At 40.5% G+C, this 21,183-nt stretch overlaps 1 protein-coding gene across 1 annotated transcript; it reads left to right on the top strand.

Annotated features, from left to right (window-relative positions):
- The first annotated feature begins 769 nt into the window (after positions 1-769).
- On the top strand, positions 770-18,948 carry LOC308392468 (mixed lineage kinase domain-like protein). The gene is made up of 13 exons (XM_080875534.1): positions 770-1,377; positions 3,357-3,537; positions 3,807-3,906; positions 4,310-4,748; positions 7,589-7,687; positions 8,783-8,960; positions 9,277-9,377; positions 10,448-10,583; positions 10,762-10,846; positions 10,929-11,080; positions 13,548-13,597; positions 14,113-14,253; positions 14,355-18,948. The coding sequence occupies exons 4-13, from the start codon at positions 4,316-4,318 to the stop codon at positions 14,402-14,404; spliced, it is 1,425 nt and encodes a 474-aa protein (XP_080731660.1). The 5' UTR covers positions 770-1,377; positions 3,357-3,537; positions 3,807-3,906; positions 4,310-4,315; the 3' UTR covers positions 14,405-18,948.
- The last annotated feature ends 2,235 nt before the right edge of the window (positions 18,949-21,183 follow it).

Here is a 21,183-nt window from a genome sequence, read left to right as displayed (position 1 = left end):
TGCAAGAGGGGCTCGGAGTGGGTAATCTGTTGCGCGTGCGAGAGGTGGTCCGGATTGAGTGGTGGCTGGGTGTGGCACCCTCTCGCACGCGCAGGAGGGGCTCCGAGTGGGTAATCTCGTATGCCTGCGAGGATGAGCTTGAATTGTATATCATGGCGTGGGAGCAGCGCCCTTTTCGCGCATACGTTCCTGAGTGCGCGTGCGAGAGGTGTCCTGGATTGAGTGGTGGCTGGTTGTGGTGCCTTCTCGCGCGCGTGTAAAGGGGCTCTGGGTGGCGTAATCTTGTGTGCATGCGAGAGGTGGTCCGGATTGAGTGGTGGCTGGGTGTGGAACCCTCTCGCACGCGCAGGAGAGGCTCAGAGTGGGTAATCTTGTGCACCTGGATTTTATGTGGGAGCAGCGCCCTTTCGCACATTAGCGAGAGGGCGCTGCTCCCACGCGTTTTTCCTGTCCCTGCGGGAGCAACAGGAACTAAAGGAGGAGCAGGAGCGGCTGGAGAAGCGACCGGAGAAGCAGGACCTGCCGCACGAGCATGAGCAGCATTCTTCACCTGATGGAAGAGACGGGAGCAGCAGCCATCATTAATAAATGCAACATCATATCAAAATAATAAAATCAATCAGTGTCATTCATAAAGTTGAAGTTGTGTCACTTCAGTCTTCAGCACTTCCTCAAAACATGAAGAAATCCTTTCTCCTTACAAATATCTCAAGGTTTTATGACAATCTGATTCTTTGATTAAAATTCATTGTTTACGGTTATTTGTTAGGTGTGGCTGTGTGCAGGCAGGAATAGGACCCAAGGTGCAGACTCCGGAGACAGATGTGAACTCAAAACAACTTTAATGTTAAACTCAAATATAACATAACTGGAAAAATCAAAATAAACTTACACCGGAGGAATGACAGAACACACAGCTAGGAAAACGGTAGATCGCGACACGGACACAGAGAAACACAGGGCTTAAATACACAGAGGGAGTAATCAGGGAATGAATAACAGGAGGGAAATACAGCTGGGGCAAATCAGAACTGACGAGACAAAAGGAAGCGTAAACTGAACACACTAAGACAGAGACCTTCAAAGTAAAACAGGAAACACATAACATAGACTCACATGCAGGCACTACAGAGGGAACAGAGACGTGGGACCAGGGCAGACACAAACACTGACTGAACACGGGGATATAGGAACTAAGGATACATAGAGACGCGAACTAGACAAGGGGATGCAGGTGATAGGGGAGACAGAGCAACTAAAGAAGACAGAGACATAAGCCATAAGACGGAACTCAAAGAAACCAAAAACTAGAATTTATAAATAATAACATTAACTCAAAAACCCTGGGTCGACGACCCAGGCATCCTAACATTATTGGTAAATATTGACCCTTGAACCACATCTTCACACTTCAACAACACTGATACACACTGTGAATGTGTATGCCAGTGTTGGTGGTCATCTCAAGTTCACTGTACAGATAAATCCTGTGAGTCTTTGGCACACCTTTGCGTTCATTGAACGTCTTCTTCCTTTTGATCAACTGATGGTCAAGTGTGTGGTGTTCCTGTGGATAACCAATCCTCCTGACATCACCACCGCGTTGCTTTTATAGGAAAATATGTGAAAGGAAAAATGACACAACAGCAACAAAGACAAAACAATGTTTACAATTAAATACATGAAATACTTTTAGGTTCATGGTCATTCAGTTGGCCAAAGAACCCATCTACTTATACAAAAATCCATGCGCAACACAATGTTTCGAGTAAAGCACTTTTAAGCGGGGGTTAAATATACAAATAGATTAGTAAATAGTGACAAAGTAAATTTATGTTCATGTGTGTGTGTCAGTGTAATTCAATGTAGTCTGATATTTTCAACAAACTTCAATGCTCTTTGAAAATTCCCCAAAGTATGCTTGTCATGGTCCCCGTGTCTCTCTGGCTGGCTCAAGCTGGCGACAGGTTTTTCTCTCTCTCTCTCCCTCGCTCCTGTCTGCCTGGGCGGAGCTCGTTACAGGCTCTTGCTCTTGGCCCACGCACCTGTGTGATTGTCACCACCTGTTGCTGGATCTGGCTGATTCTCTCAGTTGCTATTTAATGATTAAATAGCATTGATTTAATTACCCTGAACCCCCCCTTCCTGACCAGGTTACGGTCCTTTCCTGAGTTTCCGGTGTGTTGTGGCGTTTGTGCGGAGGAGCTGCGGTGGTCATTGTGCTGAAGAGAAAGCGTGTATGTTGATTCCCCCCTCTCCCTGGAGCCCTGGACCCCCACCCAACTAACTGTACATATCTATAGCACTGAGATGTTCCCCGTTGTAAATAAACTGTCTTCTTTTATTTGCAAAGAACTCTGTCGAGTCCGTCCGGTAGCCATGACAGTGTTGTTCAGAAGAAAAAGGAAAAGATGAAATCTCTACATGGGCCAAATCTGAGTCAGGCTAGTTTGTTTATTAAGGATGTTCTTTGTTTCATACAGTAAAACAAAAACAGTTTATTATGCTTTATTTAGTGAGGAGGCAAAGATTTGGGTTTATGTTTAAAGGAGAAAAACGTTGCTAAAGTGAAGTAAAACAGACTGATAATCAAATAAAGACAGTGCGGAAACGGAACATGGTAAATGGTAAATGGCCTGCATTTGTATAGCGCTTTTCTAGTCCATAGGACCCCAAAGCGCTTTACACTACATTCAGTCATTCACCCATTCACACACACATTCACAACATGATAAATGTCAGTGTTACACATTTAAAATATACCACCATTCGTCTGTGTTTAAGTATCCTAATATCTTAGACCGTATTTAAATTCACTGAGATATTAAATGAAAACGATCCAGCACTTACGTACAGATATTTTTCACTCTAGCAGACACTTGTGTTAAACAGATCCTTTAATTTTAGTACAGGTTCTGTAATGTAAGTACAGAAAATTAAAAAGTAGCTCTTCTGAGGACATTTCTGGGGTCTCCTCCTCCTGTGTGACCAAACATAACATGTATCAGCTGCTCGCTATCGTAGATGGTGTCCAGAAACAATAGGGACTTTCTAAATAACTGCCAAACTTTCAATGGAAATCCTTTTCTTGGTGTGTCTGCGTGTGTATGAGACAAAGAGACAGTTAGAATCCATATTAATTTTATGTGAAATTAAATATTAAATTGAGTGCTTAGAGCAGTCTGAAGCCTCGGTATTTAGCTTAAAGGAAATACTTGTACAGACACAGACCTTTTATTTTTTTAGTGTGTGGCTAAAACACAGCTGACCACTTTTGCTACACTTGCTGAGAGACTGAAATCGTTATTAATCAGGAAGCCTCCATCCCCCACAGTGATTTCTACTTCTGCTTCCAGGATAAAGCAGAGTAATCCAGGCCTGTCAGAGGAGCACAGGGGACCAGGAAAGGCGTGTTTATCTGTCAGACAGAAACAGGAAGCAACGAGGAGCAGTGCCACAGTTCAAGGCGATAGAGGCGGTTTCATTTTCTTATAGCATTTAAACTCGGCACACACCTGCACAAAGACAGGAAGACAGGTAAACTAGCTTTCTGCTTTCTTCTTATCTTGCTCTCACAGCAGGTCTTTTCCCATTTGATGACTCTGTGAAGAAACAAGTTTAAACATTTACAGAAAAGCTGCACTTCCTGCTGTGTAGTGATTCTGTTGTGTGTACGTCAGGATGTGTGCGTACTCCAGGGTCGTTTTTTCTTGTTCTTTGATTTTGTTTAAACTGAACCCTCAGTGAGAATTTGAGGGAAATCTTCTCTGAGTGTCTGCTGCAGCACAGTTTTAACTCTTTCACAGAGGAAGAATGAGGGGGGAGTACATCAAAGTGTTGGACACCTGTTACTTTCAGATTTCTGTTTGAGACTGGATCAGTTTAAGAATAAACATCACGGTTCAGGTAAACAAAAATCATTGGGTATTGTGTAAGAGCGGTCAAAACAGAGAAGTTAGAGAAATCCAGAGGGACTATATTTACAGGCGCGTCTGTGGTTAAGTCTGAAAAAGTCTAAATTATTTCAGCTCTTCAATAGTTTTCATTAGCCATTTTTAAAATGATGGTTGGTTTCTTCATTTCAATTTAGTTTTAATTCATTCCAGACTCTGGAAATCGATGCATCACATTTCTCTACAAAAACGATACTAATGCTTAAGGAAAAGAGCTATGATTCTAGATCGAAGTTAGACTTGTTTGATTTTTTCTTGTTACTTCAACTCATTAAAAATAAATAATATTGTACTCAGATTTTTTTTTCAGTTTCAGTTTATTCTGTATAAACTGTCCATCCTCTCTGTCTCTTTAGCTTGTCATGGACTTTGTAGATCCCATCCTGTCCATCGCCTCACAGATCTATGACCTGGTTGAGAATGTGAAGGCCAATAAAAAGCGCTGCCGACGTGTTTGTAACCGAGTCAAAGCCTTGGAGAAGCTGGTGAAGTCCATCAAACGGACGCCTCCAGGGGTAGAGAAACCTCTGAGAGAACTGTCCGTCACTCTTCAATCAGCACAGGAACTTATCAGAAAATATGCCTCAGCCAATTTGGTGGAGCGCATCCTAAACTCCAGCAACCATGGAGACGAGTTCAACAGTGTGAACGAACGGCTCAACGATGCCTTCCAGGTGCTGTCTGGAGCTTTGCAGGTGGAGCAGGGGAACATGCTGTATGAGGTATTTAAACAGACGACCAGAGAGAAAGAAGATCAGTTGGATGGGAGGGAGGACGACGCAGAACTGAAGACATGTGAGGGGAAACTGATTATGGATTTGCTTTTGTAGAGAGATTTGAGCAGAAACAATTAACTACTTGGTCTCAAATGTGATACTTGTCCATTGTTATGCAGGGATAAGTGGACCAAGAGAGCAGGATCTTTACCAGAAAGTTTCCTAATTTTGTTTACAGCTAACAAGTGTGTGTCTATGAAGAGGACTGAAAGTCAGACCCACAATCTTAAAATGAGTTCTTGCGTGAATTGGGAGCCAGTGCAGCTGGAGCAGCAACAGATTTGGTCAGAAGCCTTTCAGCAGAGATCTGAACAACCTGCAGACAATCCAGGGAGCTTTTGCTTAGACAAGTAAACAGTGAATTACAATAATCCAAACGTGATGAAATAAGTGCATTACTAACATTTCCCCATTCTAGAGTGATATAATGGGACTTAACATTGCAATATTTCTTACATGATATAAACAAGAGTGAACCAAAGATTTATAAAGAGAGCTGGGGATTTATAATTACTAATAATTAAATGCAGAGAGGTGTATAAACATTTAGTGAGTGAAAAAAAGTGACTGAAGAAGAAACACTCAATGCATCATGGGAATCTCCCAGCAGTCCACACCTATTGCAGAATAACTAAGGGAAGATTCAGGGTCACCTGGTCCAGCCCTGACTATATGCTTTAGCAAAAAGGAAAGTTTTAAGCCTGATCTTCAAAGTAGAGATAGTGTCTGTCTCCCGAATCCAAACTGGAAGCTGGTTCCACAGAAGAGGGGCCTGAAAACTGAAGGCTCTGCCTCCCATTCTACTTTTAAATACTCTAGGAACAACAAGTAGGCCTGCAGAGTGAGAGCGAAGTGCTCTAATAGGGTGATATGGTACTACAAGGTCATTAAGATAAGATGGGGCCTGATTATTTAAGACCTTGTAAGCAGAGATGGGCAGTAACGCGTTACAAGTAACGCGTTACTGTAATCTGATTACTTTTTTCAAGTAACGAGTAAAGTAAGGAATTACTATTGCAAAAACAGTAATTAGATTACCGTTACTTTCCCGTAGGAACGCTGCGTTACTGCGTTACTAAAACCGTGATTTTTTGCGAGAATGTCTCACGACGGTGACGTAAGCAGTGCCCCGTTAGTGACAACAGCTGTGTGCAGATCAACAATGGATCATATATCGATTGTGGGAGAGAGTATGAGCATGCAGCGTTTAAAGCGTGGAAGTACTGACCTTACTTTGAGTTTGATTCCATAAAAAGTGACAAAAACATTAGTGTCTGTTGTGCGTGGGAAGAAAACTTCTTTTTACACCAAAAAAACCCCTAAACTTCCAAGGAAGCACCGAGTGCGCTACCACGTAATGGGAAATTCACAGAGAAACTCGCAGATTCTTCAACTGACCGCGGCACACCTGCACCAGGGTAAACCTCCGCCTACCTCAGTCCTGCTTTACAGGTAAAAATAGAGCAACAGGACCGCTGAGTCTTTGACTTTATTTATTTTCTGCTGTGTTTTACTTGCATCTATTTGAAAGAGTGAGTGTAAACACAAAAAACTATTTTATTTTATGTGCTGGAATGTGCAGAAAATAGGTTTAAATGTTAAACTAATTTCTTCAAGTCAGAGAATGTTGCATATAATTAAATTTTTGCTTGATGCATAAAGTTAAAAGATTAAAACTAATAAAACAAGTTTTAAAAAGGGACTTTTCCATTTGATTACATTTTGTATGATGGATTATGCAGAAAAAGTAGAATTGGGCTGAAAGATCTATCGCTTTATCACCTCTTCAGGTTGTAAATCGTGTTTTTAAAAAGTAACTAAGTAACTAAGTAATTAATTACTTTTGAAAATAAGTAATCAGTAAAGTAATGGGATTACTTTTTTGGGGAAGTAATCAGTAATTAGTTACTGATTACTTTTTTCAAGTAACTTGACCAACACTGCTTGTAAGTGAGGAGCAGGATTTTGAATTCTGGATTTAACAGGGAGCCAATGAAGGGGAAATCTGCTCTCTCTTTCTAGTCCCTGTCAGGACTAAAAAGTCCAGCCTGGAAGTAATAAATGCATGAACTAGTTTTTCAGCGTCACTCTGAGACAGGATATTTCTCATTTTAGAGATGTTGCGCAAATGGAAGAAAGCAGTCTTACATGTTTGTTTAATATGTGCATTGAAGGACATGTCCTGGTAAAAAGTGACTCCAAGGTTCCTCACAGTGTTACTGGAGGCCAAGGTAATGCCATCCAGAGCAAGAATCTGCTTAGATACCATATTTCTAAGACTTTCTGGGCCGAGTAAAATAACCTCAGTTTTATCTGAAATCAGAGGCAACAAATTAGAGGTCATCTATAATTAACCTTAGTGTGTGAAGAAGAACTTATATGAACAAAGTTGAGCCTTTTAGATGGTTATAATTCAAATTGGCATGTGTCAGTTATACTGCATTTGTCCAAAACGGCTGTAAGCTGCTTAGCTACAGCCTTTTTATAAAATCTTAGCAATAAACTGTAATTTTGAGATTGGTCTTTATCTGCCAAGAAGTGAAGGGCCAAGCTTGTTTGTTTTGGGTTTTTTTTTTTTTATCTGTGGATGACAGCATTCTTAAAATAAGGAGGGATTTGGCCAGAGAGCAGTGAGGTGCTGATTATAGTGAGCACTCAGGGACCACTAGCCTGAAAGACATTTTTCAACAAAGACACAGATAAAATGTTGAGAACAGGAAGTTGTTTTTTTCTTTCAAGAAAAAACATTTTCACAATATTTGAGGTAAAGCAGGAGTAACGATATCAGTAATGTTGTCAAATTAGATCCTAGAGTTTGGATGGGGAATCAGAGTATGGCTTTCTCTGTTTGCTCTTCAGTGCTCCTGGACTACATGAAGGATCAGCAAGAGAAAACCAACACCATGCTGAAACAGTTTGAGCATCTTAAAGTCAACGTGGAAAAAGTCGTGGAGATGTGTGAGTGCAGCACATATAGAGTTTCATTACGGATAGAAACAACTAAATCTGAAAAAACAAAGGCCCACCTGACCCCGTCAAAATCAGATGAATTTCACATCTACAGACCCTTAGAGTATATAGGGATGGGTCAGCCTCATAGGGTAACGTGAATTTATTTATTTAAAAGGGACAGCGCAGTTTAACATAGTTCAAGTGCAAGCCATGAAACTGATGTGCCGCACAGGTTTATAGCTACTGCTAATTTTCAACAATTGTCCCTTGTTGGGCTTACAATCTAAATAGATACATTTTACAATAAAACATACATTTTCATAAAACCAAATTACATCATAAATACAATTACAGCTACTCGACAATAATTTTAAATGAAATTAAAATCATTAGTTAAAATGACTACATCTTTGATTTCCCTTTAACCACACGTTAACCTTCAATGTAAAAGATCTAATGTCTGTAATCAATTTGATATCGGTTGGAAGTGTGCTCCACAGATGGCGAGCCTTTATAGAAAAAGCTGACTGACCGAATGTAGATCTGCGATATAATATCTTGCAGTTGCCGTTCACCTTACTCCTAGTAATACGAATACTTATGAAGTATTTAATTTACTTCATAAGTAAATTAAATATTCAGATGAAAAAACCATTTAAGCTCTTTTAAAAAGAGTGATTAAAAACTTCACATCCATGTCACAAATTAACAACTTGTCCTGTATTCAGGACAATTTTTCCATAACTAACTTTGGCCATTGGGCTCTATCAGTGTCTGACTAAACTGCAGCAGTTTAATGTCTGTGATGCAGAGAAACAAAAACAACGACTGGGAATCTGGATTTTTAATCACTGGAGGAAACTCCCAAAAGGCTCATACCACCATGAATTTGGGCAAACAAAACAAACAAAATAAACAAACTGCTGAACTGTGAATGGTTTATGTTTTGGTTTTTTTGCCTGTTTTATATTGTCTGTTTTACCTTTTTATTATTTGTTATGTGTAGCACTTTGTGAATCTGTCTAGAAAGGTGCTACATAAATAAAAAAAAATGCATTATTTATATAATTTACTGACAAGTTTTTTTTCTTCTTTTTACAGTGAATAAGCCCAGCATCACTAGTGTGGACATCCGAATGATTAAACCACAGGAGCTAAAGTACAAACATCCCAAAAAGCCCTTCATGGAAACAGCAACCTCAGAGGTCTACAAAGGAGAATATCGTGGATTCACAGTTGCCATCAAGAGATATATCGACCCTGTGAACACCAACCTAGGGTCTGTGCCACAGTTCAGCTGCATACTGAGAAAAAAAATGATTTTTTTTTTTTTTACATAAAATAAGCAGTTCTATATAGTCAGAAGCCACCAATGAACTTAAATTCATTTGCAGACTTTGTTTATTCAGAAATACATTAAAACATTGGCTAGAAGAGAAATCTGTCTCCTAGAAACAAGGATTAAAGAATAATTTGATATGAAGGAGTTTAAACTAAACTTAAATTTGAGCTCAAACATTAGAATACTGTTTACGTGTATTTACATCGGTATGTATTCATTGACACCATAAAGGTTTTTTTTTTACCATTTGCAGAAAGGTGCAGTCCATTTTCAACAAAGAAGTCGACACCATGAAGAGATTTGAGTCGCCCAACATCCTGCGAATGTTTGGTATCAGTATCCTGGGTGAGAATGGTGAGTTGAATGTAGCCTGTCAGTAACGTTGCAGACAGACAGAGGTGGTAAAACTTAGAGTCTAAGTCTTTACTTTGTCCCAGCTGATGTTTGGGAATATATGGTCTCATACAAATGTTCTTATTGAAGGATTCTGGTGGCATCCTCTAGGTCATTTGGTGCCAGTAGGTACCCATGTCATTGCTATCTGTCAGAGCTGATGAGTCTCCTGCAGGGAACAGTGCCATGGAGCTTGCACAAGCACTTTGTAACAAAACCACAGCAGACCCGATGATGTTTGCGTGCTTTTTAGCATTAACTTTATTTACACAGTCGGTCACTGTTTGCAGGAACCTGAGGTGAAGAGACAACTATCTGACAAGGACTCAGGGAGAAGACGCAGACTATATACAGGAACAGGGATAACAAGGCATTCGTAAACTCAATCAAGACATTGTGCTTGTTTGGCAGAGCATATGATAAAGACTGAATCGTTCTTGTGGTCCTGTGTCTGTTTAAAAAAACAACAACAAGAGACAAGGAACAATTGGACCGTCCAATTTCCTAATATGCCACAGTTCCTTGTAGCATGTTAAGACATTGGACGGTCAGTGGCTATACTAAAGTTATCTTATGTTATAATGTTTTTATTATAGCATGCTGATGTCAGTTTTCATGTCCCTGTATATTGTTGTGATATCTGGGTAAGGTAAAGTTTTTGCTGATTTTTGCATTTGGTGTGGCCTTGACCTGATTTTCATCTAAACAAATAGACAGACAGGCAAACAAATAAGGAAATAAGCCAATGGGACTGATTACATACCCCCTCCCTTTTGGGGGAGAACAAAAAAGAGAAGTAAAAACAAAGAAAGTCACATGAGAAGCTACAGTCCCCTTAAAAAACAAGTTTTCACAGAACTCTGTGCAGTCCTATAAAGACTTTCTGTAAAAATAAAACAGGAAGTAAAACAGGAAGTAAAATGAAGCAATTTTTCAAAATTATGAAGGAAGTGAAAATTAGAGATTACAACAAAAGATGGGGAAAAGTTTGCTATGAACTTTTAATAACTTGTCCTTGTGACTACCTGTAGGACCCAACCCTCAGTTCTTCATCATCATGGAGTACTGCGAGAAAGGAAGTCTTCGTCAGGTTCTGGACTCTGACTGCAGGCTGTCCTGGATCAGGAAAGCTCGTATGTGTTTCGATGCAGCACAAGGACTCTATCGGTCAGTGTTTCTGCTTTATTGACAAATTATTATATTATAAATAATTATTATAATTGCTTTTTTTTTAATCTTAGAAAGCACATTTAAAAAAAGTCCAAACCAAACAGCAGGTGAGTCGCTGAGCCTGAGATGAGAATGTGTAGTTTATGCACTAATGTTTTTAACTGTCATATTTTAGACTACACAATACAGAAGAAAAATCTAAGGTGCACGGGTGCATCAACAGCAGCAAGTTCTTGGTGGCTGAAGGCTACACCGTCAAGGTACTGAGGGCAGTGCATGCTGGGATTCCTTGCAGTCCAAATTGAACAGCAGCAGCACTGATGATGTTGTTGTTCTTTTTAGCTCGGAGGTTTTGAGCTGGCAAAAACAGAGACGTCTCTGAAAAAGGTGAAGAAATCTACCAATGACGACGCAATCAGGTCCCTGTGCTACTACTCTCCCGAGAGGCTCAACAACATCAACCATCCTTACAGCAAAGAGTGTGAGATGTACAGGTGAGCACCAGCCTGGGATATGCTTCCACTCACACCAGCATTAAATGAGTTTTTGTTCAGCTGAAATGATGTGAAAAAGTTTTAGCACACTTACTGATTTATTATTTTTGGAATATTTGTCACAATGGCATGTTTAAAATTTTATATTAGACAAAGATAAGTTGAGCAAATCCAAAATGGTGTTTAAGTATGTCACGGTCTTGGTTACGAATGACGGAAGAAGGGAGCGGGAGATCGACAGACGGTTTGGTGTTACGGCTGCAGTGAGGCAGACACTGTACCGGTCTGTCGTGGTGAAGAAAGAGCTGAGTATAAAAGCGAAGCTCTCAATTTACCGGTTGATCTACGTCCCTTCCCTCACCTATGGTCACAAGCTGTGGGTAGTAACCGAAAGAACTGTAGTAACTGGATACAAGCAGCAGAAATGGGCTTCCTCTGGCCTCTCCCTGAGAGATTGGGTGAGAAGTTCAGCCATCTGGGAGGGGCTCAGAGTGGAGCTGCTGCTCCTCCACATTAAATAGACCCAGTTGAGGTGGTTCAGGCATCTGACACAGATGCCTCCCGTGTGGCTCGTCGGCAGTGTTGGGCAAGTTACTCATAAAAAGTAATTAATTATAGTTACAAGTTACTTCTTCAAAAAAAGTAACTGAGTTGCAATATTCTGAAAGTAATTAATTACTTGAAAAGTAACAATTGCGTTACTTTAAAAAACGTTTAACCCTCTGGGGTCCAGGGTATAATTGGCCATTTTTAACTACTTTTGATGTTCCCTCCACGTTTTACCTTGTTTGGTGTCATTGTTTTCAGCACAACCTCACGTGTCTGAATTTACAGTTATGTTTTCATTTTGACATACTGTATTAACACAATTGATCTAAAATCAGACAAAAAACATAAACTCAGAGTAGAAAAAGTTATATTTTTACTGTAACAACCACAAACATGTTTAATGATCATATTTCATAACTTTAAATGCAAATATAAATGTCAATTTTAAAATCCTATGCACAAGTTTTGCAAACAACAAAGTTATTTGCATCCATTTACCTTTTACCTTGATTTTTTTAATAACCATTTCAAACTATTTACAGAACAATCAGCTGTTCTTCAATAAGATGCCACAAATTATTTGTGCCACTCCAAAAATTTGTGTCCACTATAAAGGAGAACATCACAGCCTGATTCCTGCAGGTCTGACAGCAGCAGGTGTATCACTCCTGTTTCTACCTGGAGACAGCAGTCGCCTCATTGTTCTGACACACAACACAAAACTATCCACAACACTACACACTAACTACACAAGACAACACATTAACTACACACCCCAAACACGCTAAACGTCACAGATTTCTCACATCTCAAAACTCGCTCTCTCTCTTTTTCTGCTCTCTCTCTCTCCGTCACTCCTAAAACTTCCCGTTTTTTTGTTTTTTAATTTTTGCTCATAAGCAGAGAGTGCTCGCCGCGCTGTCTTTAGACAGTAAACGTGACGAAACTATTGAGAAAAAAGCGCCGCGTATATCTTGTTTATCATGACTCTGGTTTTACGTGGCCGATCAATTTATAAACTGGTATAAATCACCTTGTTGCTTTGTCTTTAAGTGGTCATGTGATTGGCTCACCACGACTACTTTATTCTTCCTCAGTCAAACAGCAGCATTCATGCGAATGTTTTGCCCCCTTATGTCCAGCTGTTGTGCTAGACAGTGATCGTGATTACCGTCCGCGGGAGCGCGCAGCTGCTTAAAGCTGTAGCGCCCAGATTACTTACAGCTACTTCCGTGCAACTGATATAAGATGTGGTGAGCTGAACACAGCTTCAACCGTCTGTTTGTTGAAAAATAGTAACAGACCGCATTTTCTTGTTAGTAACTGTAACGGCGTTGTAACGATAGGAATAGTAATTAGTTAGATTACTCGTTATTGAAAAAAGTAACGCCGTTACTTGTAACGCCGTTATTCCCATCACTGCTTGTCGGTGAGGTGTTCCGGGCATGTCTCATGGGGAGGAGGCCCCATGGCAGACCCAGGAAAAGCTGGAGAGCTTATATCTCTTGGCTGGCCTGGGAACAGCTTGGTGTTCCCCTGGAAGAGCTGGTGGAAGCGGTTGGGGAGAAGGAGGTCTGGGCTTCTCTGCTTAGGCTGCTGCCCCTGCAACCCAGCCTCAGATAAGCGAAAGGGGATGGATGGATGATAGAAACTAAACTGAAACTAAACATAAAAATTTGAAACTAAACTGAAACAAGCAAACTCACTCTGGAAACTAAATGAAATTAAACTGAACTAAATAGAAACCAAATAGAAAAACTATAATATCCCTGATTTACAAGGTGGACCTGCTGGTGTGTTTCCACAACATCATCCTGCTGCATAACCTGGGTGAGTTTTAGGGCATGAACTGATCATGCCCAAATGCTTTAGAAAACGTTCCTTCTAAAATGTTCCTATTTTCATTGTTGTCTTTCAGCTTTGGAATCGTCCTGTGGGAAGTCGCAACCCGTAAGAAACCCTTTGAAGGTTTGTATCTGCTGAAAATCAACTTGTATTATCCTGGTATTAAACACTTCAAATAAGGCAGGTGGACTTCATTTTCTTTTGGGAAGACATTTGAACTGTATTCCAAGATGCTTATTCTGCTCTAAAAGCTGATTGAGCTACTATCTTAATGTCTCTGTATTACTGTAAGGGCTTTACTTAAAAATATACAAGGTGAAGGTGATTGCTGTGGTAATTTGGAGCTATATAAATAAAATTTAATTGAATCGAATTGAATAAATAATGGCACGGCATGGTAATGTCTCACAGAGCTGTCACACCTTGGCACATGTGACAGCAGTGGCCCAGGCCTTGATTCATACCTTGGTTCATGTGAAGTTTAATGACTCACATGCATACAGAAGTGAAATGTCTTCGCAAACCAAAATGAAATCCCATCGACTTCATTTTGAGTGCCTAACACTACCATGAACCTGAATCACTGAGAACTTGTGCAGTCAGGCATCCGTACCAAGTTGTCTGTACATGTTTTCCAGGTTTTTCAGATGAAGAAATTTATAGGAAGGTGTTAGAAGAGAAGTGCAAAGAGCCGCTTCCCGATGACTGTCATGCAGAACTGGGCCAGCTAATAAACGAGTGCCGAGACTTCGATAGCTTCCAGAGGCCTTCAGCTGGAGGTGATAATAATAATAATGACTCCATCAGTATGTTCAGTTATCTTTCTGTGACTGTCGGGGTTCAGTTTACTAAATTTCTAACAATATTTTGTCTTCTGTAGTACTGGTGGATAGACTGCGCAGTGTGGTGGCACAGTTAGAGGACCAATGAAACTCTTCATCTGCCTTTCTGCTGGCCAGGCTCATCCTCAGGGGAGGAAATGCAGCTTTGAATAAAACTGGACTTTAACTTGTGGGCCACTAAATTGTATTTATATTCTACCTTTAGGGTACCTGGGTCGTTGACACAGTGATTTCAGTTTTGTACCTTTTTATTAGTGTTCTCATCTTAGTTTATTTTTGTGAAGATTTTGGTTTTTGTTTTGCATTTCTATTTTTTCCCCAGTTCTTCTTGGTGTGTGTTTATGTGGTTCTCAAGTTTTGGCTTCCTTATTCCCTCTATTCTGTGTCCAGTCAGGCTCTGTGTCTGCCCTGATCCCACGTCTCTGTTCCCTCTGTTGCAGTGCCTGCTTGTGAGTCTGTGTCTGTAAGTTCAGTCTGTGTTTCCTGTTTTACTTTGAAAGTCTGTGTCTCATGTTAATGTGTCTGGTTTTGCTTCCTTTGTCTCGTTAGGCCTGATTTGCCCCAGCTGTGTTTCCTTTCTGTTTCCCATTCCCTGATTGCTCCCTCTGTGTATTTAAGCCCTGTGTTTCTCTTTGTCCGGGTTGCGATCTACCCTCGTTTCATGCTGTGTGTTCCGTCCGTCCGTCCGCCCGCCCGCCCGCTCGCTCGCTCGCTCGCTCGCTCGCTCGAGCTAGCGTAGTGATGGGTAGATGAGGCCTTGTGAAGTGTTTCAGCACATTCCCCAAACTGTATCAATACTGTGTCGACACAGTGTTGCTATTTTGCTCCATACTGACACCTGCTGGACCTTAAATATCATTGCAGGCAACTTACTTGAGACTCACAACAGACACTGATTCAATGACCTAGTCATATTTGTATACACTGTCCATGGAATCATTTTATATCTTTTACATTGCAAATATTGTAGACATCTTTAAATATATTGTGAATCACATTAAGCGAAAATTAAAACGAAAGTATTATGAATGTAATGTTACCCATTTAAATGTAATTGACTCTTCAGAAAATTGACTATTCAGAAAAATAAGTTTATCCAATGTTTTTGCATTCAGTCTATTGCGTTTTTTGGACACCATCTTCCTAGCTTTGGAAAAACACGCTCACAGGGCACAGATAAAGCTGGGGTACACAAAAACTGTAAAGCCAGGTGGAAAAGGTTCAGATAAGATGTCCTCCTAGTCCCCCAGTACGTTAAAGGATCCTCTGATCTTGGAATGTTCCTCTCCAACATTCTCCACAATACTAAGGGGTTGGCTGTCCTTTATAATAAAATTCAGGACTGCCTGGTCAAAAACAGTCTTCCTAGATGCTTGATTTCAAAATAATAAAACACATATTTAAAAAAAAAATATATATATATGATGATAATGCTGCTCAATGTCTATATAGGACAACCTGTGTTCATTCTCGGTGTGTTTGTCTCCTCATTTTCATGTTTGGCTCTGTAATGCCTAAACATTGAGGAGGTGCTTTTGTTTGTGTAAGAAGCTCCGCAGAACAGATGCGACATTTAACCTGCATAAAATGAAGTAAATATTTTACACTGCAGGTCACATTGCTGTTTTTCCTGTTCTGATAGATTACACTGAAACAAAGACAGACAAACAGTTACCTTATTTGCAGTTAAAAGATCAAAATGACCCCACACAGCAGAAACATTTCTTTTTCTTTCGGGCTCCGTTTTTTTATGGAGAGATATGTTGTTGTTGTTGTTGTTGTTGTTGTTTTTTACCCTTGCGAGAGTAATTTTGTGGGGGTTTTTGTTGGCGACTCATTCCGTTGGCAGATGCGGATGCGGTACCTTTTAAACACATTTTGGCGAGTTGGCAATGAGCGATACAGCAGCTGTATCGATCACGTGACTTTTTCTTAAAGTGACGCGCGCACCGATACAGGTTTGCTCTGTGAGCTTGATACAAGCGTCGGTGTGTCAGTGTTGCTAGACCCATCACTAGGTTATTGTTATTTTCAGTTTAGTATTTGTATTCTCAGTTTTGCTAGTTCTCTGTTTGCCATGTAGCAATAAATCTGAGTTTGAGTTTACTTTCTGCCTCTGTGTGTCTGTGCACTGGGTCCTCCTTACCACCACTCCTGCCTGCACACAGCCTTCAGTTGACAGCATAGCTGGACTGGCCATCGGGCATACCGGGCATTTGCCCGGTGGGCCGCTGGCGATTTTTTGTTTTTATGGGCGGATGGATTTATTTATTTATTTTATTTTATTTTTTTTAGGAAGGGTATATATAATGAAAGGTGTTGGATTGGCCAATTGGTCATGATCGACTCTGGGCTGGACCAATTACAGCCGAGGAGGCTGGCTGCACCCTCCCCCTTCTTTAGCAATCACGTGATTTTCGCGCATTGCATGCCGGGAACTCGTGGCAAAACAATCCAAGTACCGCATCAAATGCAAACATTTGCAGCACCGCAAAACGTTCATTCTCCGGTTCCAATACCTTCTTTTTTTTCTTTGCCGCACAAAAAAGGAATGTACAAAACAAAAGGAGAACAATGCCGGTCCGTACAAAGACAGACTCGACGAAAAGACAAAGAAAAGATACGAGGAAAAAATCAAAGGAGTGAAAGAGTGGACAAAAGACGTCAGCGTGCTGCCCAACTTTCACCACGCTCAGATTTATAATTATACGCTTCTTGGAGTGAGTGCATACACTCATGAACTTTAGTAACTTCAGGTCACTGCAACAAGCCCAGGTACAGTTTACCGACGGATGGGTACAGGACCTTGAAATGCACCGTGTAGAACGAAAGACTATTGTACGTATCATAAGTTTACCAGTCTCACAAATCGTCTTCATAAATACACATTCGTTAACCGTTTATTAATAGGACCTTTGAGCTCAACGGTAATTAATTAGTAGTGGAAATAATTTCTGGTAGTGTAACAGTGTTTATGTGGTATTATTCCACTTGCCACAAATATCAGTGTAATGGGGAAACAGCGCCCCCCCTCTCGGTGTGGCTGGCTGCAGTAATCGCTGCCAGTCTGCCGTAGCTATACGAGAGGTGAGTTGTATTGTTCCGCACACAATATAGCTAAGTAGTACAGACACATAAAACATGTTTGATTAGCTGACGAGCACCGAGTGTAATAAGTGCTTAGTGGACACATGTCCAACACCAGTTTTATGTACTTTTCATTTGTTTATTAATGTGTGAAACTGTATGCTAAAGCGGAATGCTAATGAGATGTTTTGCCGTAGTGTGCTGTGCGGAGTGGTGTGTGGCGAGCCTGTGCACTGATAATACACCGTTGTTTCCATTCAGGTACATCATTTGTTGTTGCTGTTATTTTATTGTATATTAGAAATTGTAATATTGCTGCAGTAATCGCTGCCAGTCTGCCGTAGCCATACGAGAGTGTGCTGTGCGGAGTGGTGTATGGCGAGCCTGTGCACTGATAATACACAGTTGTTTCCATTTAGGAAATAAAGTGGCAACGATCGATCAGAGACTCCTTGTCTTTTTAAAAACACTACACAACGCAGAGTCGAGGAGTCTGTTTGGGCCGAACTGTTGCAGCGGGATGAAGCAGAAACCGGTTACAGTAGCATTACAGAAATGTAGCAGTGACAATAATATTTTATATTGTAATCGCAATGGACAATAAGTGATACAAAACAACTGTTTTATCCTGTGAATAAAAGTATATGTTTTTGTCAGTGTACCATGGTAATAACAGGAGTGAAACGCAATATTGTGTCAGGACAATTCACTATTTATGCACAATAAATAAAGGAGCATAGCGCGACAATTTCTGTTCAGCGCCAGACTTGCTTGTAACCTATATCACCAATTATGTTAAGAAAAATGACGTATTAACTACTACAAAACTCTGACCTTTGTGGGAATGCTTGGAGCAGACTAACATGTGAGCTGGAGTGTTCTGAGACGTTATATTTGGTATATCCAGACCATCCATCGGCTCTTACTTCGGAAACATGGCTTAAAAAATTTCACTTCAACGACGTAATCCGATAAAAAAAAACCGATCTCTTTACCCGTCGGCTTCCTGTGGCTGTCATGCGACCGGCTATTGCAGTTAATAATACAACAGCTTCTTGCCATTTTTTGGGTTTCTTTTTTATCGCTGTGTAACTGAGTTCAATTGAAAGCCTGCGTGCGCTAGTACCTCTTGCCACAAGTTCCCAGAATCCTTTGCGGTTTTATCCCTGAATGACGTCACATTTTCAATCTTTATCCTGGTGGGCCGGTCTCTAGTCAAAATGCCCGGGCCGATTTTTTGTCCCAGTCCAGCCTTGGTTGACAGAAGATCGCGACCAGAACATGGACCCCCGCAGACATTTTCACCTCGGAGTACAACGCTGAGATGAAGCGGATGGTGAGCCTGCTCGACCGCATCGCCCAATCCCCAGATTTAAGGACCATGGCAGTCGGGCTGAGTGCAGTAGATGCCGTCATTTGACATAACGTCTGTTGTCCTGGTGCAGCCACAACAACTTGGTGTTGAACGCCCAGACGACAATGGAGAGACTGCAGCATGTTGTGCGCTCTGCTGAGAAGGTGATTGGCTCCAGACTCCCATCTGTGCAGGACCTGTATACCTCTAGGACACTGGGGCGTGCAGCTTCACAGCTGACCCTTCTCACCGTAGACACAGTCTGACCTGCTCCCCTCAGGCAGGAGGGTCCAGTCCATTCGGACCAGAACCTCTCGTCATAAGAACAATTTCTTCCCCTCTGCTGTTGGACTGATGAACAATAACCATAAGACTGTTCCCACCACAAACACATGACCCTATACTGTGTTCTCTGCATCTGTTCCATTTTTGCACTGATCACCACCTGCATTCATGTACGTATCAATCTGCTTAGCATTTTTTTTTATTTAAGTGTTTGTCTTATAGTATGTTTCACACAAGGTACCGCAGCAATTTCTTAATGTTGTAAGTCTGTTAAACATCTGGAAATAAAGCCTTTCTGATTCTGATTCAGCTGCACTTCTACACTAAAAGTTTTGGTAAAATGCTCCCACCTAGTGGTGAAAGTTCTCATCATCATTTACAGACAGTTTTAAAAAAATGCACCTTTTTAAATACAGAAAATATTTTGACCTTTGATAAGTTATATAACGGGACTCGCAGACGAATTACTAAAAAAAAGTAACTTAGTATTACTTTTAGTGACAAAAAGCAATAGTTATTTGTTTTTTTTCATGTCACGCGGATGTTGATGTACTCGGAGCTGCTCAGTCCTGCAGTTTGTCAAAGCCGGGCCTTCAGGCACACAAGATTTGTAATGTGTTTTTCTGACCCAAGACACCTGCAGTCCCTTCAAACAGTAAGCATGTCTATTAATGCTCACTCTTTCTAAATATTTAGCAGCAATGATATTTTAAGCCGTGTTTAAAACTTTTATTTAGTTCACTCCTGAGTGTTTTGCATTTAATAAAGATCTTTTTAGATTTTTAGCTCGATACCAGTTTCAATCTTTGAAATAAGAAGGATACTTAAGCGTATCACCCCAGTCACCCCTCAGGCGTTCTCGTACCCGTTAGTGCATGAACTTGCATTAGAGAACTCTACTTTTCCTACCACAGTCTGTATGTGTCATCTACAACTTTATGTACTTTATGCGCTTTCACAGTGGTCACACTATCTTGCAAATTTCTAAGACTTTGTTCAACATTGACAGTGTCTTTTAACTCAAACAGGTAGACTTCTGCCACTCCTCTGGGGTGAAGCCCTCCAAATGCAGAATCTTCTGTGCTGCAGGTATAAAAACACCCATTCCAGTCTTTTTGTCAGCTATGAAAAAGTAATATTTTTCAAGTGGAGAACGGCATGAATGTTTCATTTTACACCTTACGCAAATATCTTGGTGGTGCATTGGATAATTGCATTTAGAACGGAGGTGAGTTTGATAAGCTCCAAAATTGCTGTGTGCAACAGGCTGTCTGTCTCGTCGTGGTGCTGAAAAGTTGGTTCCTGGGGCTGGAGATTCAAGGGACCGCAGACTTTTTTAAGTGCTATTTGTCCAGAGTTTTGGCAACCCAGTCGAGATCCGCTGGCTCTCAGACATTGGTACAGAAGACATTACTTCTTTTTTTTTTTCCTCCAGAGAATCTTGCACTCAACCTGATGTTTTTCTTTTCTTTTCAGAAATGTAGATCTATCTAGTCATCATCAGGTTTTATATCACTTGAGTGTATGAGGAATATGTAGTTTCATTTAATAATGGATTCTTTGAATTGTACATAAATATGAATTTTACTCATGGCTGGTAAAAATGATTTGTATGCATATGCAGAATAAAATGTTCTTATGGATACTTTTATTAAAGCTGTACCGGGCACCAAACATAACTACCAAAAAGACAAAAACAAAACAAGTCACGGATTTATTCAAAATCTGAGTAGTGGTATGCTTTTAATCCGTTTTTTGACAATTTGACTCTGTTTCACATACCATCAACTTAAAAATGACTTTCCTGGCTCTTTGAACACTCTCTAACATGGGCTATTGTTTGCAAAGACCAAAAGTTTTTCGGTGTGTGACATGATTTCCTTTACGGAAAGACATGAAAATTAAGGAAGATACATGAAAAATACACACTCCTTGTTTTTTGACTTCTGAGTCATGACTTACATCCTGAAAGATCTGTTTAAACTGTAAGGATCCAGGGAGGTTCCTCTAATTCACAGAATAGGGGTGAAAACTTCACATTCTTTTTCTTGTTGATGTAAAAACAAATGAGAATTAAAACCCTGTGTTGCCTCGGGGCTTTTGAGTCACCGAGATATTTGAAAATATTCCTTCACACACTC

The sequence above is a fragment of the Rhamphochromis sp. 'chilingali' genome (assembly GCF_963969265.1).
Source record: "Rhamphochromis sp. 'chilingali' genome assembly, chromosome: 2".
Classification (NCBI taxonomy): Eukaryota; Metazoa; Chordata; class Actinopteri; order Cichliformes; family Cichlidae; genus Rhamphochromis; species Rhamphochromis sp. 'chilingali'.
This window is presented reverse-complemented; position numbering and strand designations above follow the sequence as displayed.

Bases quoted from the DNA above. Each gene is read 5' to 3' on its own strand.
- LOC308392468 (XM_080875534.1), top strand. From the start codon at position 4,316: ATGGACTTTGTAGATCCCATCCTGTCCATCGCCTCACAGATCTATGAC. The intron at 7,688-8,782 runs GTGAGTGCAGCA...TTCTTTTTACAG, and splicing joins GGAAAAAGTCGTGGAGATGT to TGAATAAGCCCAGCATCACT. The intron at 8,961-9,276 runs GTCTGTGCCACA...TACCATTTGCAG, and splicing joins CCTGTGAACACCAACCTAGG to AAAGGTGCAGTCCATTTTCA.